We start from the raw sequence: 15,903 nt of genomic DNA on the forward strand, positions 1-15,903 counted from the left end.
AACTCTTTAAACGATTACGAGTATTACCTGTAACATGAAAAGATGTGTTTCTTAATTACAAATGCCCGTTAAATGATTTATGCCAGTATGTCTCCCGTTTTGGGAAGTCAATCAGCTGATCCTTACTGCAATACTGGATGCACTGAGTTATTCTTCGGTCAATTTCTGAAGACACTAACTTTAAACTCCATGGACACAGATAATCGATGGATAAATGGGCTGACCATAGATCAAATAAAGCAGGCTGGTAAATTACGTTTACCAAACAGGGACAAGCCTACTGGGCATTGATTCTGTTTGGTTTGATAAAACATTGCAAAACGATACTCTAAAAGACGTACTCCAATAGCGAATTTCAACAATGGAAGCACTTACCAGGAGGAAGACACATGTTATGTAACATATCACTCTAAACAAATGCTATTCGTTCACCAAACTTTAAAAGTTTATATCAACACAATTAGCAAAACGCCGGTAAACATTTTAAATGTTTATTTATATCATATATATCGATAAAAAGACATGTATAAATGTAAAGAGAATTTAGAAAAATTCTGTGTAATTGCAGCTTTATAAAGGGTATAAGATCAAGTATGAAATGCTTCAGGATCAAATTTATCATATTTGTTTGGTGTGTGAAACAGGTAGAGAATGGTAAGTCTCTCTCTCTCTCTCTCTCTCTCTCTCTCTCTCTCTCTCTCTCTCTCTCTCTCTCTCTCTCTCTCATATTACATATTATCTTGTGAAAATCGGAGACTTCTAAAAAGAGGCTAGGGATTGATCGACTACTTTCTCAGATTTCTAAATTTACTTAGGACTATAAACTTTAATATACATCTACATTGATTGAACTTTGTGATTGTATCCTATGCGCAAGAACCTTCGATTTTGTATCCTTTGGATAGTCCGTCGTTCTGGGGTTTTTTGTTTTTTTTTTACAATTTATCTGAGTCAATCAGATAAAGCATATTAGCACAATGCTGTAACAGAACCATAAAACTTCAGTAAAATCATCTAAAATGTTGCATGTCAATTTCAACAGTTACCCTCCCAAACAGGCACTAATTATTTTATTATACTGAATGTCTTAATTTTAAAGAAAATTTTACTGCTTTAATAATAGAAATGAAATGAATTCTACGGCGAATCGTACGCGCATAATTTACGCGCATGTAGCAATTCGTAGTGTTACCCGTTGCCAAGTGTGTTGCTAATGCTGAGAGTAATAGAACGGATTACCAACTGCGTCTAAAACAATCACATTTCAGTATTTAACATGGAACTATAATAATATAATAACTTAGAATAGTTTCTACTGCATTTCATTCTGTTCCAGGTTTTTTCTTTGGCTCTAGTAAGCTGGATTGGAAGTCTGCACGTGACGATTGTGAGGGGAGGGGAATGCGATTGGTCTGCCTAAAGAACCTTACAATGTATAGAGCTGCCAAGTCCTACTTACAAACGCTGACCAGGTAATTTTCTTATGTGAAATCTACTACGAAAATCAAAGTAGTAAAACTATTTTAGTACGTTTATTTATTGCCTATTGTAGAACAAATTTCCTACCATCGCCAATTCAGTGTTGGTTTGCGCAAATTATTCAAAGAGATATATTCCAAAATTCATAACTTTGTTAAATTTTTACCTCTTCCCACAGATAAAAGAAAAACACGGCACATTATCTACAGTTTAATGAAACGACGACATTCTAGATATGCCTTGAACTTACGAGAACCCAACATTTACATCTTTCTTCTAACAAATTTATAAATTAAATGTTAAAAGTAAGTTAAATTAATTTAATTACTGTTAATGTATACCAGTAAGCAACCTTAAAGAGAAGACCAAATTATCTCCTTTGAAAATTGGAGTCTGATATCATCACGATTATTTCGTGCAGTTCGTTATTTTTCTTCAGTCGCTGTAGGTTGTGACCAATCGATAAACAGGGCGTGTAGATTTCCTGTCAGTTTCTATAGAGTTATGAATTAACAATAAGTTTCCGTATGAAATAGAGGAAATAATATTCGGTGGATGTAAAAATTTAAGAAATAGGGAATATTTCTTTGAGTATTATGAGGCGATAATCTAGGTCGGGGCGTGGTCAAATCCAAAAAAGCCTGAAGGGCTTTATGATAGATTTGACCACACTACGACCACCTCTTAATATTCAAAGAATGATTCCTTATTACTTATATTTATTGTCACAATTTATGTCCATGCTTACTTTCCATACATGCTTACTTTCCATACATTTTGTGCTACGTTTATAATGTTACATTTATTGTCAGAGTTGCTTTCCAAGTTCACTCAGCCGGTTTTACTTGGCGGGTTCTAATCCCGTGCATTTTGGAATTCAGTCTGGGCGTAGTGTGGTCAAATCTATCATAAAGCCCTTATGTTTTGTTTTCTTGGAAAAAATAATCGTGGTTAGGGAAATGTCGGGCTAAAACGGGCCACAAATTTTCGTCTAAAATGTCGATATATTTTCTGGAATTTATATTGCCCTCAACTTGAGTAAATGTTCCGATCCCATTATAGGAAATATAACCGCAAAAACATGGCAGAAAACTTACGGTTGCCTCGTAGCCCCAGGCACTCCGGTCGGCAGACTTCGTCAGCTCTCCTCCAAACATATACTCGTTTATTTTGGTCAACCACAACTTGTGTTTCGTCACTATAAATTACTTTTTTCCAGTGTCTATCCAAAGTCCATCCAAGTTTTGATCTACACCAATCTATTCTCTTTCCGAACTGTTAATGATTTGCGAATTTTCCTCCTTGTATAGCCAGAAAAGTTCAAAACGTAATCTTCTTCCAACAGTTCGGCTAGAAACAGAAGAGGGTAATACATGTACATTGTTTGCTTCATTCGTTATTTCAGCTAATGTTTGTGCTGTTTAAAATTAATTCTACGTTTGCCGTTACCCGCGCGCGTAGGTTTCGGCGAAATTGTCGTTTTGAAAAAACAAACAAACCGGATTTGAAAAAGTTGTTCCGGTTTGGGCATTTCATTTAGCGACTGAATTCTACATCCTGTATGAGAGAAAAACGTGCTCAACGACAGCATTGAGGTATTCAGTTTTCACAATACGAAGAAAACAAGTTGCTGTCCTTTAAAAAAGGACTACAATACGTGGACCATATGCATGTGTTTCCAACGAAAACGTGAAAGCCTTAAGAATATCAGAGATTCCACCGACTCTAGCCCTCTGCTTTTAACCACTAAATTTGTACGTTGTATTACGTATACATTCATGTATAGCCCTGACTTTTTATCTCAGAATTTAAAGGGTTCATACTTCTAAGATAATAATGATCTATCTATGAATGAAGTTTGCATGTATAGTATCAGGCATTCGGTGAATTCTACTTTTTGCGCACACATAACGATTCGCACTACTTTGTTAACTATGCAGTGACAGCTTTGTGTAAATTAAAAATTTCATATTTTGATGTATTTTTCTTATATTTCTTATATTATTCAATCATACTTAAATGCTTTAAAAAATTTAATCTACTCTAGCCTCGCCTTCTATAAAAGTAAAGTTAAGTTACATGTGTATTCGGAAAACAACAAAACATTGCAAATTATGCAATTTGATGCATGTTGTAGTTTAGGCATAACATTAACTTATTTCATAATAGCGAGCGCAGCTCGCCGGCGCGCAGGGCTGGCGAGCGAAGCGAGCTCTAAGAACCAGTGTAAGCGGGAAAAATAACGAGCTAAACCTACAGTTCATCAAACAAAATTTTTTGTCTACGTCCCATAATGCTCTCTAATGTTTTCACCCGTGGTGCTATGCCAAAAATGGCCGACTTTTAACTCGTAATTTACGGTGACTTAAAGTTTGAAGACACGTTTTGAGTACCGCATATGCTTTGGCAAGACTCAAAAGATTTGTTACATGCTTCCATACCTCCGTATTGAGTCGAGAAACGTAAACAAAGACGAACATAGTCATGGATGACGTCACAGTGCACTCGCGCTATATTTCCCGCGATAAATTTAGAGGTGGATCAAACATCTGTAATGAGTGTACTGGCTATTTCAGTATAGACTGCGATAGTATCCCTGCCTCAGTGACATAGGATTTGTTTTTATTTTTTTTTAATATAGAAATTTTATGTATATATACTAGCAAGAGCCATACTTTACTGTCATATCGATCCATTTTTAAGCTAATTGTGCATACATGCACAGTAGGCAGGTAAGTATATGAGTAGGGAATAAACAATAGGACATGTTTAACTAAATAAAAAGGAATAAAAGGAAAAATATAAACAGTTAAAAAAATTATGTAGATATTGCATATAGTCAAACCATCAAATTTAAAAGTGGGAAATTACACACCAACAAACAGGAACCGGTCTTTCTCTCTCTCTCTCTCTCTCTCTCTCTCTCTCTCTCTCTTTCTCTCTCTCTCTCTCTCTCTCTCTCTCTCTCTCTCTCTCTCTCTCTCTCTCTCTCTCTCTCTCTCTCTCTCTCTCTCTCAATGATGCAAGGTATATTGTAATTCTTGCTGCGCTCGCCAGAACGGTAGCACCGTAAAACATATTACTGATAGTTCATATCACATGCCAATCATTTCTTTAAAAGGAATACTTTGTTTCTGTACTGTTTACCGACAACATTACAATTACAGCGCCTTTGAACTTAGAAACACATATGGCACGGAATCCCGATCCCGATTCAGATAAACGTGTGCTAGCCTGGTTCCCTTAGCTACCCATTAAGCACAGGAACCAGGCTAGCTCATGCGCAGAATGAATTTTCCCCATAGCATCCGGTTTAACCTCGCTTATATATTTTCTGCGTGGACCTCAGGGTCCACGCAATGAGAGTCTACACCACTATCAAAGTAAAAAAAAACAACAATAATGGATCAGACAAACACATGATCGAAGTTGGCAGTAAAAATCTTATTTCGAGATTGTATAAAATCGGTTGTCAAGTCACAGAGCCTGAACCATGCGCTGAACCATCTTCCGCCCAAAAAGGCAAAAACGAGGTTTGTTGTATATATTTATTTAAGTGGTCCATCAACAACTGAAATGACTACCCATCTTATTTAACAAAAACTCAAAATGTGTACGGTTAAGTTATTTTGGAATTTTTTTTAAGAAGGGGGAAGCTTATAAAGCAATTTCTTACCACCACTGTACTGAAAAGATAATAAAAAGACTTAAAAAATTATACCGTTCTCCATAGACTTCAATGTTAGCTCCAAGATGTGATAAATTTGTTCCTTTTTAACTTTTGTTCAATTTCAAAGGTGAATGACCCTATAAAATCATACTAAGATTTCAGTGTTCGAACTACCAATATTTGGTTTTAAATATAATAATTATGGATGTAATACCTTGAAGTGAAGCAATGCATTAAGTCAGCATAATTTACTGATTTAGATAAGAGTTTTGACACGACCCTTTCATTTGAAATGTATCTACATTTTTAATAACATTTTCAGGAATAACAATTCATTCATTCAAAATATATAATAGGAAGAAACTAAAGAAGCTAAAGTGGAAGAACGGAGAGAAATGGAATACACTTGAAGGGTGGCAGTTATTTCAAGAACCCTGTCTTGAGTTCTTAGAAGTAGGTACAGTGAATCTTACAACACAACTCTGATATGTAAAATTTTAAAATGTGTCATTATGAAAATGTATGAAATAATGTCATTATTTTGATATTAGATAATCTGTGAATCACATGTGTTGCGCAACATTTTCCCTGAAAAGGAAAAGTTTTCCCTTCGGTTGCTATGTTGATGAAAATCCATTGGATGTACCACTTGATGCGCTTGCAAGTCACTCCACTTCTCGTCCAGTATACATGATGTACCCACAGAAAGGATATAAACATGAATTACACATAAGGATATGCTTTGAAAATGCAAAAATTAACATGGACTGAATCCTACCAATGTATTATATGACAGTGTTGATGTATTGATAACTGAATGGTATTCTCTTTTGAGAAGTGGACAGGCATAGCCTACATCCACTTCTCTTCGCAAGCCCTCAAATTTTGATTCTGGAAAACGTGTAAATGTCAGAACCAAAGACGGTTTACACTTCGACCCATGTTTCGACTCCAGTTTCCCTGAATTTTCGTAACAGACCCATTATTTCTACATTTTAAACATAAATGCATCCATATATTACAAACAAAACACCACTAACCCGCTGTCGAATCATTTTCTCAACTTCTACATTCCGGTTTTAAATTATGAGATCATTCGCTATAGGTGGTTTCAAAAGTAGAAAATTTAGAGTCGGAAAAAACGGAAATTAGTGCTCCGATTGTAGACTTTAGATTAAAGGTATTTTTCTTAAAATTCACAGAGCTATATAGAACGGTTTTACAATTTAAGACAAATTAACAAAATGCATACAATAAAATAAGTAACTTTGTCACATAAAACTCTTTATTTTAATCTTTCTTGTATGCTATAATAATCAATGTTCGTTTTATTGTTAAAAACAGATGTAGACAAATTTTGTCACCATAAGAGATGGTTAAAAAGGGAAGACATACCACTTTGTAATTATTTGGCTCAGTATTTGTTTATACATTGTAAGATTAAGTTGATTCAGTTTCGTTTTCGACATTATTGTCTTAAATAGGTTTCCAATTTTATCCGAAACATAAACATTTAATCTGCGCTGACCTAGATAAACAATGTGATACACACAATTTAAACCCGGGATGTAGAAGTAGCGAAAATGATTTGACAGCGGGTTAGTGTTGATTTTTTTGTGATATATGGATGCAATAATGTTTAAAATGTAGAAATAGTAGGTCTGTTACGAAAATTCAGGGAAACTGGAGTCGAAACATGAGTCGAAACGTAAACCGTCTTTGGTTCCAACATTTACACGTTTTCCAGAATCAAAATATGAGGGCTTGCGAAGAGAAGTGGATGTAGGCTATGCCTGTCCACTTCTCAAAAGAGAATAAACTGAATGGGTGACTTTCAATAAATGCACACTTGTTTGAAATTTTTGTTTGTTTATTTTTTCCTCCCTCCCTCGTAGGTTTTTAATTTTCATGTGACGTTAAACGTAGAATTAATTTTAAACAGCCTAATGTCGTCTGTCCGTTTTAACACGACATAAAATTTTCCTATCCCCCCTTTCATTCGTTTTTCGAGGCCGTCCACTTTGAGGTAAATTTTCGATGTTTCCACTTCGATTAAATTTACGAAGAAACTTAGAACTTATGCACAATTGACTTACTCCAATAATGTCAGCAGTTTTATATTGACTGAATCCATCTCGACGTTAAGATATAACCAACTGTTTCTGTGGTGTTGACATTTCCTTTCGTTTTTCGGTTATGTTTTAGCAGACGATGTTTACAGTTTAGAAAGGTCAGGGACATTTGACGTCATCTATAGATTGGCCTCTATTAAAGAGCTATGATTTAAATTTTTTTTCTCTGGCTACATCATACAGACCAAAATTAAAAAAACAACTGAGACATTTGTAACAATGAGAAAAAAACCGGCGGCCGTTTTGATGACTCACTTATGGCCATATACTGTACTTTCCGTTCAAACACGGGTGTAGACGAAATAATGGGAAATGACGCTATTATTAATAGCTCTTTGAGTACAGATCATCAATGACGCAAATAACTTATATTGTAGTGTTGGGGAGCACGTGTAGTGCGGTTTGCATGACTATATGAAATGAAAATAACGTTAAAATGTCAATTATTTAATATTCAATCGTATAATTGCTGACAATTATACAAAAATAAGCAATGAGGAATCTGTTTTAAGCCATTTTAGCTTTAATAAATTTGATCACGTCCCGACCATAATAATCACTTCATAATACTAATAGAATGATTCTTCAAAGTTTTAAGAAATATTGTCAATTTCAACCAATACAAGAATTGTGCTTGTTTGTTTACAAACTATAAGTAATCTTAATACAAGTGAACTTTATGTTTGTGCATGAACAACGTCTGAAAAACATAAATATGCTTTGAGAAAAGTATTTACACCTTTTTATAAATATGTAGTTAAGAGAAGCTTTGATACAGATTGTCAATATTCATATTGAGACATTACTAAACTAATCAATGTCCGTAAGCGCTTTGCTAGCTACATAGAACCGGGAAATGAGTCCCTTTTCATTGTTTGCTTGCCTTTTAAACCTGATCATATTACGGGAACCTTTCCAATGTGGAAACAATATAAATTGAAGTCCCTTATCTTTGATAATATTCCTAAACCACTTTGTTGCACTTACTTTATTATGAAAATAATTCATAGTAGGCCGTAGTACATGTATGTAAAATTAAACTATATGACTAATGTAAAGCTTTAAAATTACATTAATGACATAAACTGTTAATTAAACACATTGTTTTTTTTCTTTATTTCACACACTTTGAGTCTGTTGGACATCATTTACAAAGATGATTATTTAAAATTTTTCCCCTCTGTTTCTGCCATTATTTTTGGATTCTTTACACATACGGCAAAAAGTCGGCTAGATTATAGCTCCAAATCGATTCACTGATGAACATTTAAAAAACCCATGCTATTGATATTTTAACACAAAAACCAAATATAACGATCATTTCAAAATAAAAAATAAAGTTATAAGACAATAGAACACCACCACTACCACTGTTTCTAGCATGTTGTACTAAAAAAACACATGCAAAATTAAATTTCTATTTTTATTGCCTGCATCATTGATTAGCAAACCTTCACACTGCGTATCTGCGAGTACTTGACATCTCTTATAATGTATTGAGCACTAGTGTTTTACAATCGATTTTGCATACCTTAAAAAACTTAAAAAACCTAATATGAATCTTTGTAGTGAATTTGTTGATACCACATAAAGATGTGAATGTCATAAAAGTCGCGGTTATATTGTGAAGATTTAAAAAAAAATTATGAAGGTACGGCAAAAGAACTATTAGATGATGTTTGCATGTTTCTTTACCATGGAATCTTGTTGTTGCTTTCTCAGTTTATCTGATGACGTGTGGATAGGACTCCGCACATACTCCACCTCTCCACCTTATATCTACCAACATGTTGACAACGAACCTGCTGATTTCTTTAAATGGAACACCAATATTAACGAGCCCGATGACCAGGACTCAGCTTTGTGCATCAGACTGTATAAAAGTTCACTGACCTACGGGACGAAGGGATGCTCTCATAATTACCACTACTTATGTGAAGGTGAACAAACTACTCTCTCTCTCTCTATCTCTCTCTCTCTCTCTCTCTCTCTCTCTCTCTCTCTCTCTCTCTCTCTCTCTCTCTCTCTCAATTCTAAATACTCTCTAAACTGATTTAGATGTACCAGTCAGCGGTCTTTGGTCGGAATGGACCACGTGGTCTGCTTGCAGTGTCACCTCTGGTGACGGATCTCAGTCTCGATTTCGATCCTGTGATTCTCCACCCCCGTCCAACGGCGGCACTGATTGTATGGGAGTAAATACCGAGGACAAGTTTTGTAGTATAGTCGTTCCAGGTATGCTTACAGTTAATTCTATTTGGGTATGCATGTAATGACAGTTCTGGTTAAAGCCTCTCCAACGATAGAACATTGCAATTATATAAGGAAAAGAAATTCTATTTAATTTATAGAAAGAGGGTGTTTTACAATTTGATGTTTCATATTACTTTGGACTTGACTTTTAAAAAAAACGCTCTTTTTAGATTTTACCCAGTCTTTCATATAGAGCATATGTATACCTATCCTGAATGTACGGAAGCATATAATTGCTACATTAACACTCTTTTCCCGACACTTTAATGAAAAGTTAATTTTATTTGGGTATGCACGTAATGACAGTTCTTGTTAAAGCCTCTCAAATAATAGAGATTTGCAATTTTATAGGGAAAATTGTATTTAACTTATAGGTAGGCCTAGATGATGTTTCACAATTTAATCTTTCATATTAATTTGGGCATGCCTATAAAAATATAGAGCATATAAACATGTATATATATCTTGAATGTACGGGAGCATATAATTGTTACATTAAGACTCTTTAATTTTTTTTCGAAACTTAAATGAATAAAATTTACACTTAAAACTGTAAATTTTATACTTTAATGAGTAAAATTACTCTTTAATCTGTACAATCGACACTCTAATCTGTAAATTTTACATTTTAATGTCTATTTGTATAGTGCAGACAAAAATATTAAAAAAGGACACAACAGAACACTTGAACAAGATATTTTTAACAAGGTAATTCAGATGATGCGTACATGCTTTTTTATTCAAATAAAAAAATTCAATATTTCAATTCTGTTACAAACATTGCATTTGTTTAAGTTAATTTTAATCATACAAGTATTCTGACGGCAAACAAATTTATACTTTCACTAGAATTACATGTAAGCACATAGATTGATATTTTCTCCAATTGAATAAATTGAATAAATCCGGTCCATATGCTTCAAAATCACTTGATAAGGTATGCATTACAATAACTTGAGAGTAAAGATGAAATTGTGCATTTTACACATGAAAGTGTTTGATTTACAGATTAATGTATATTTTTTTAGATAAAAAGTGTACGAATAAAAAGCCAGATTTCCAGATTAAAGTGTACAATTTACACATTTAATTGTAAATTTGATATATTAAAGTGTTAAATTTACAGATTGAATGGTATGTTTTTCAAATTATTGGGATAATTTACTTATTAGTCTGTATGGTTTACTTTAATGTGCGGGAATCAAAAGATAAAACAATTGACCCCCCCCCCCTCCTCTCTCATAAAAGTTTATATGATTGGGTCTATTTTCACTATTTTATATACACATAATTCTTTTAAGTTAATGGAGTTTGGTCTGTGTGGAGTGAATGGTCGAACTGCATACCTGTCCAGTGTGGGGTTGGAAATCGAACGCGCTCTAGGTCATGTGACTCCCCTCCGCCGTCAAGTGGCGGTAAACACTGTGAGGGGTATCCCGGAGAGAGCGAGGAATGTAATACCATAACCTGTTTATCAAATGAATGTAAGAAATTTTGCAAATGCATTGAATATGATATAAGAAATAAAGTTGACCAAAGTTTTGTTTTGTAATCTGTAATATCTAACCAACTGCTTAAATATTTCAATTGAAACTAATTTATCACGTTTACATTTTCTGTCAGGATGCAATTTGATTTTGACAAGATATTGCGCATCAATTTCTGTAGATTTAACCTGTGATTATTTCGAAGAAGTAAGTACCGTTTCTTTGGAGGAAAAAATTGAAAATATAACGAATAGACTGGCTGTGAATAAGAGCATCCTTTCATCGGAAGTACGCAAGAAGACCTGCGCAGAAGACCCGCGAACGTCATCTAAATACATGGGATTAGTGGCCATTGTGTTTCTTGGAATATCATTTGGACTACTTCTGGTTTTGGACTTTTCTTCATTTCTGAGATAGGCTTATGAAAAATTCAATGCGAAATAATAATGTTATTAAAACTATTCTTTGCAGTTACAAAACAGTCAAACTTTTGACATTGTCTTTACTTAAGAAATAGGGTATCATTTTTGCATGTATATCAGGATAAAAATACGGGTTGGTCACGTATAAAAATCTCATTTAGCTGGAAGGGCTATTCAGAATTTATGGAAGACTTGATTACTTACCAACCCGTATTCATGCCCTAATATTCATCCAAATATGATACATTTTTTTATTCTTACATTTGTTGCAAATTAATGCGATAATATCGCCCATACTTAATGTTTTTGTTTTGACCTAGCACAAATTGTTCAATATTAATGAAAGTATTTGATTAACATAATAAATGTATATAATAACACAACTTCTGACAAGACAACACTTTTGAATTATTTTTTCAAATATGTAAGTAAAAAAGTAAAGATAATTCACCCGTGCAATTGAAAAGAAAAAAGGTTGTCTCTCGGTGGAAATTTACTACTACCGTTGTTCAAGTCACAAAGCAGTTGAGAATCACAGTTTTTAGGTCACCTGAGTAAACTCAGGTGAACTATTGCTATCCGCTTACGTCCGTCGTCGTGCGTTAACAATTTGACACTTTTAATTTCTTCTTAAAAACTACAAGGCTGATTGTTACCATTTTTGGTGTGATCCATCTCTATGGTAAGAGGAATCTACATTGTGAAAGTCATGGCTCTACCACCCCCATGGCGCCAGATGTGGGGCCAAATATGCAAAAAAGCCAAATTTTCAAAAGTATTCTTCTCTATTCCACACATGTGAGGAAAAACTGGCTGTATAGTTATGATTTCCATGAAGCCCTTTACCAAAATTATAAAATTCATGGCCCCTGGGTCAGGAGTTCTGGCTCTAGGGTGGGGCCAATATGGCCATATAATAAAAATGTATTAAATCTTAGAAAATCTTCTTCTCTACTCCCATATATATTTGTTAAAAACTAAATGCCTGGTTATGATTTCCATGAGGCTCTCTACCAAAATTGTGAAATTCATGACCCCTGGGTCAGGGGTTCAGACTCTAGGGTGGGTCCAATATGGCCATATAGTAAAAATTGATTTAAATCTTTGAAAATCTTCTTCTCTACTCCCATATATATTTGTTGAAAACTAAATGCATGATTATGATGTCCATAAGGCCCTTTACTACAATTGTGAAATTCATGATCCCTGGGTCAGGGGTTCAGGCTCTAGGGTGGGGCCAATAAGGCCATATAGTAAACGTTGTCATGTTGTAAATTTTGTATTTATTGTCACCCGGTAAATTCAAAATTTACAACATGACAATGTATTGAATCTTAGAAAATCTTCTCTACTCCCATATATGTTTGTTAAAAACTAAATGCCTGATTATAATGTCCATGAAGCCCTCAACCAAAATTGTGAAATTCATGACCCCTTTGTTAGAGGTTCAGGCTCTAGGGTGGGACCAATATGGCCATATAGTAAAATGTTTTAATTCTTGTAAAATATTCTTCTCTACTCCCACACATGTGGGCAAAAAACTGAATACATGGTTCCTCTACTTAAATTGTGAAATTCATGGCCCCTGGGTCAGGGGTTCAGGACATGAGGGGGGTGGGCAATATGGCAATATAGTGTTATGCATATAATGTTTAAAAAATTTCTTCTCTATTCTCACACATACATGTATGTATAAAAAAAACTGACTTATAATTATGTTTACCAGGAAGTTCACTATTGAAGTTTTAATTTTCATGTCCCCTGGAGTATGGGTTTTGACTCTAGAGCAGGGCCAAAACGGATGTACATGTATAGGTGTAAATGCATATAATGTTAAAAAAATTACTCCCACACACCTGAAAGGAAAACTTAATTCATGATTTTGTAGATCAGATCTTTTAATTTTTTTGCCAAAATTATTCACAGTTTTTTTTTTAAAGATTTCAGGCAGGGAGGTGGTTGTCATTACAAATTTATAATTTTTCTACTCCAGAATGAAACCTTATTAATTAAATGCATATATGAGACTCCTCGACAAGTTTGTGTATGGGTTTAATGCTACTCAGGTGACCGTTAAGGCCAATTGGCCTCTTGTCATTTTTAAAAAAATTAATTTTTCTTTACTTTCGGTTGAATATTTGTAATGGACAGTTTAAACTGAAAATAAATTGTTCTTATCAAAAATAAAAAAGAACTATAACAGTATTTAAATATCTGTATTTGTAAGCAAACAAAACATGTTAAATAATAATAAAAATATGAAAAAGCTTCTAATAAAAACAAGATTTGTAAAACAAGATAGTCTTTTCTAGACAAAGGTTGATATAAAGTGATATAATTCTGTACTTTACCAAATGCTTGGGTTTTTCTTTCAATTCAAACTTCTGTGAAAATAAACTTTGATAACAATGGAAATTGTCTTCTCCTTTGAGATCACGATTCAGCTAAATATTTACAATATTAAAGTTTCCACTATAAGCCAATAGATAATGCTTTTAGTTGATGGTCAAACTGCTCACTTGTTCAGTGCATGTAGCATTGAAAACAGACCGCGCTCTAGGTCATGTGACTATCCTCCGCCGTCTGTTGGCGGTAAAACCCGCGGAGAGCGAGAGATGTGGTAGTCTGCTCATCAAATCACTAGTCTGTTTATCAGATCCCTAGTCTGTTCATCAAATGCCTAGTCTGTTCATCAGATGCCTTGTCTGTAGATCAGATGCCTTGTCTGTAGATCAGATACCTAGTCTGTAGATCAGATGCCTATTCTGTTCATCAAATGCCTAGTCTGTAGATCAGATGCCTAGTCTGTTCATCAAATGCCTTGTCTGTAGATCAGATGCCTAGTCTGTTTTTCAGATCCTTTGTCTGTTCATCAGATCCCTAGTCTTTACATAAATAAAAAAAATTCTGCCTGCTGATTTTTTGTAAATAAAATACTCAATATATCTGCAAAGTTTCTGATTGAGGTAATGATATTCAAATTTGTTCTTGTATTGCTTTTAAATACACCGTTATTCATGCAAAGTAAAATCTGGAATATAAAAAGTGACCCATTTGTATTTGTGAAGATTTGGCCTGTATTCGTTTTGAAGAAATAATACCCGCAATAAAAAGCTGCAAGAAAATACTGAAGAAATCATCAAACATTGGCAGTTAAGAAGAGCACATTTTCTTTGGAAGTGCACAGAAAGACCCGTGCAAAAGACCCGCGGCCGTCATCCAAGTGTATCAGATTAGCGGGTATTGTATTTCTCGATGTATCTGTTCGACTTTCCTTTCTAATAGACTTTCATCATCTTTAAAATTGTTTTTGCTCTTAATGCAAGAAGTATTTCAATAAAAAATTCTAAAAAATTATTTGCATTTGAGCTAATATGGGATTTAAATATTCAAAATGCTGTAAAACTGCAAAATATTATTAAGAAATACACAAAGAAAGGCGCGGCTATTTCCATGTCTAATCTTTAATGCAAGGTAAAGAAACTTCTGAAAAAAAAATTTTCGAGTGCTATCTATAATCTTTATTAGATTTATATCTTAATCACAAATGCCCATAAACAGGGTGAAAATATTGAAAATATTTATTATCTTCTTTTGATGAGATAATAATTGATGAACAGATGGATGCATTTTTGAATACTAATAATTTATTTTTCTTTGTGGACGCCAAAATATTTAATTACATATATTTCAATTTGCGACATAACTGTATGAGTTAAACTAGTATAAAACAATTTTTGACATTTCTTTTCCCATTTGAGACACAGTCATATCTTGAAAATATGTTGTATTTAACGACGATGTCTTCAATAATTTTTGTTCCAACAGAAAACTTCAAAACAATCGAATATGAAATAGCTTATATAATTAGTGTTTGTATCCTGTGTTGGTGGTCTAAACAGCAATAGTAAATGTACTAAGTAACTCTCATGGTGCTAACTTCAAACTCCATGGACGCAAAAAATCGACAGTTGAAATGTGCTAACCATAGATCAAATATAGAAAGCTGGTCTTAATGGAATTACGTTTACCTACAGGGGCAAACTTAATGGATATTGATTTTATAAGATTTTAAATAGAAAAAGCAAAACGTTTTTTCTCAAATACGTACTCTTGTAGCGATTTTAACTATGAAAACACTTTCAGGAAGAAGGTACATGTCCTGTAAAATGTCGCCCCAAACAAATGATCTTCGTTTACCATACATTAGAGGGCTTGTATATCATCACAGTTGAAAAACAAACGTTAGTAAACATGTTTATTGTTCATTTATTTTATATATCGATGAAAAGACACATGAATTTAAAATAAAGTGTAGAAGAGGTTTATGAAGGATATAATATCAAGTATGAAATGCTGCGCAATTAAAATAGTGATTTTACTTTGGTGTATGAAACATGTAGAGAATGGTAAGTCTCTCTCTCTCTCTCTCTCTCTCTCTCTCTATCTCTCTCCAAAAA

The 15,903-nt window shown here is 33.8% G+C and overlaps 1 protein-coding gene and 1 long non-coding RNA gene across 3 annotated transcripts; both read left to right on the forward strand.

The window, feature by feature from the left end:
- The first annotated feature begins 525 nt into the window (after positions 1–525).
- Positions 526–11,828, forward strand: LOC105348753 (uncharacterized). Of its 2 annotated transcripts, none has more exons than XM_066074777.1 (6): positions 526–654; positions 1,337–1,472; positions 9,004–9,221; positions 9,340–9,516; positions 10,836–11,018; positions 11,158–11,828. In XM_066074777.1, coding segments are annotated over exons 1-6 (777 nt in total). In that variant the 5' UTR covers positions 526–593; the 3' UTR covers positions 11,160–11,828. The 2 variants fall into 2 exon arrangements, with proteins under 2 accessions (XP_065930849.1, XP_034318247.2); XM_034462356.2 differs by having other exon boundaries at positions 11,203–11,828.
- On the forward strand, positions 4,844–5,951 carry LOC109618529 (uncharacterized). Its single transcript, XR_010710047.1, has 3 exons — positions 4,844–5,012; positions 5,506–5,602; positions 5,701–5,951. It is a non-coding gene; the product is annotated as an uncharacterized lncRNA (long non-coding RNA).
- Positions 11,829–15,903: the final 4,075 nt, after the last annotated feature.

The sequence above is a fragment of the Magallana gigas genome, chromosome 2, assembly GCF_963853765.1.
Source record: "Magallana gigas chromosome 2, xbMagGiga1.1, whole genome shotgun sequence".
Lineage (NCBI taxonomy): Eukaryota > Metazoa > Mollusca > Bivalvia > Ostreida > Ostreidae > Magallana > Magallana gigas.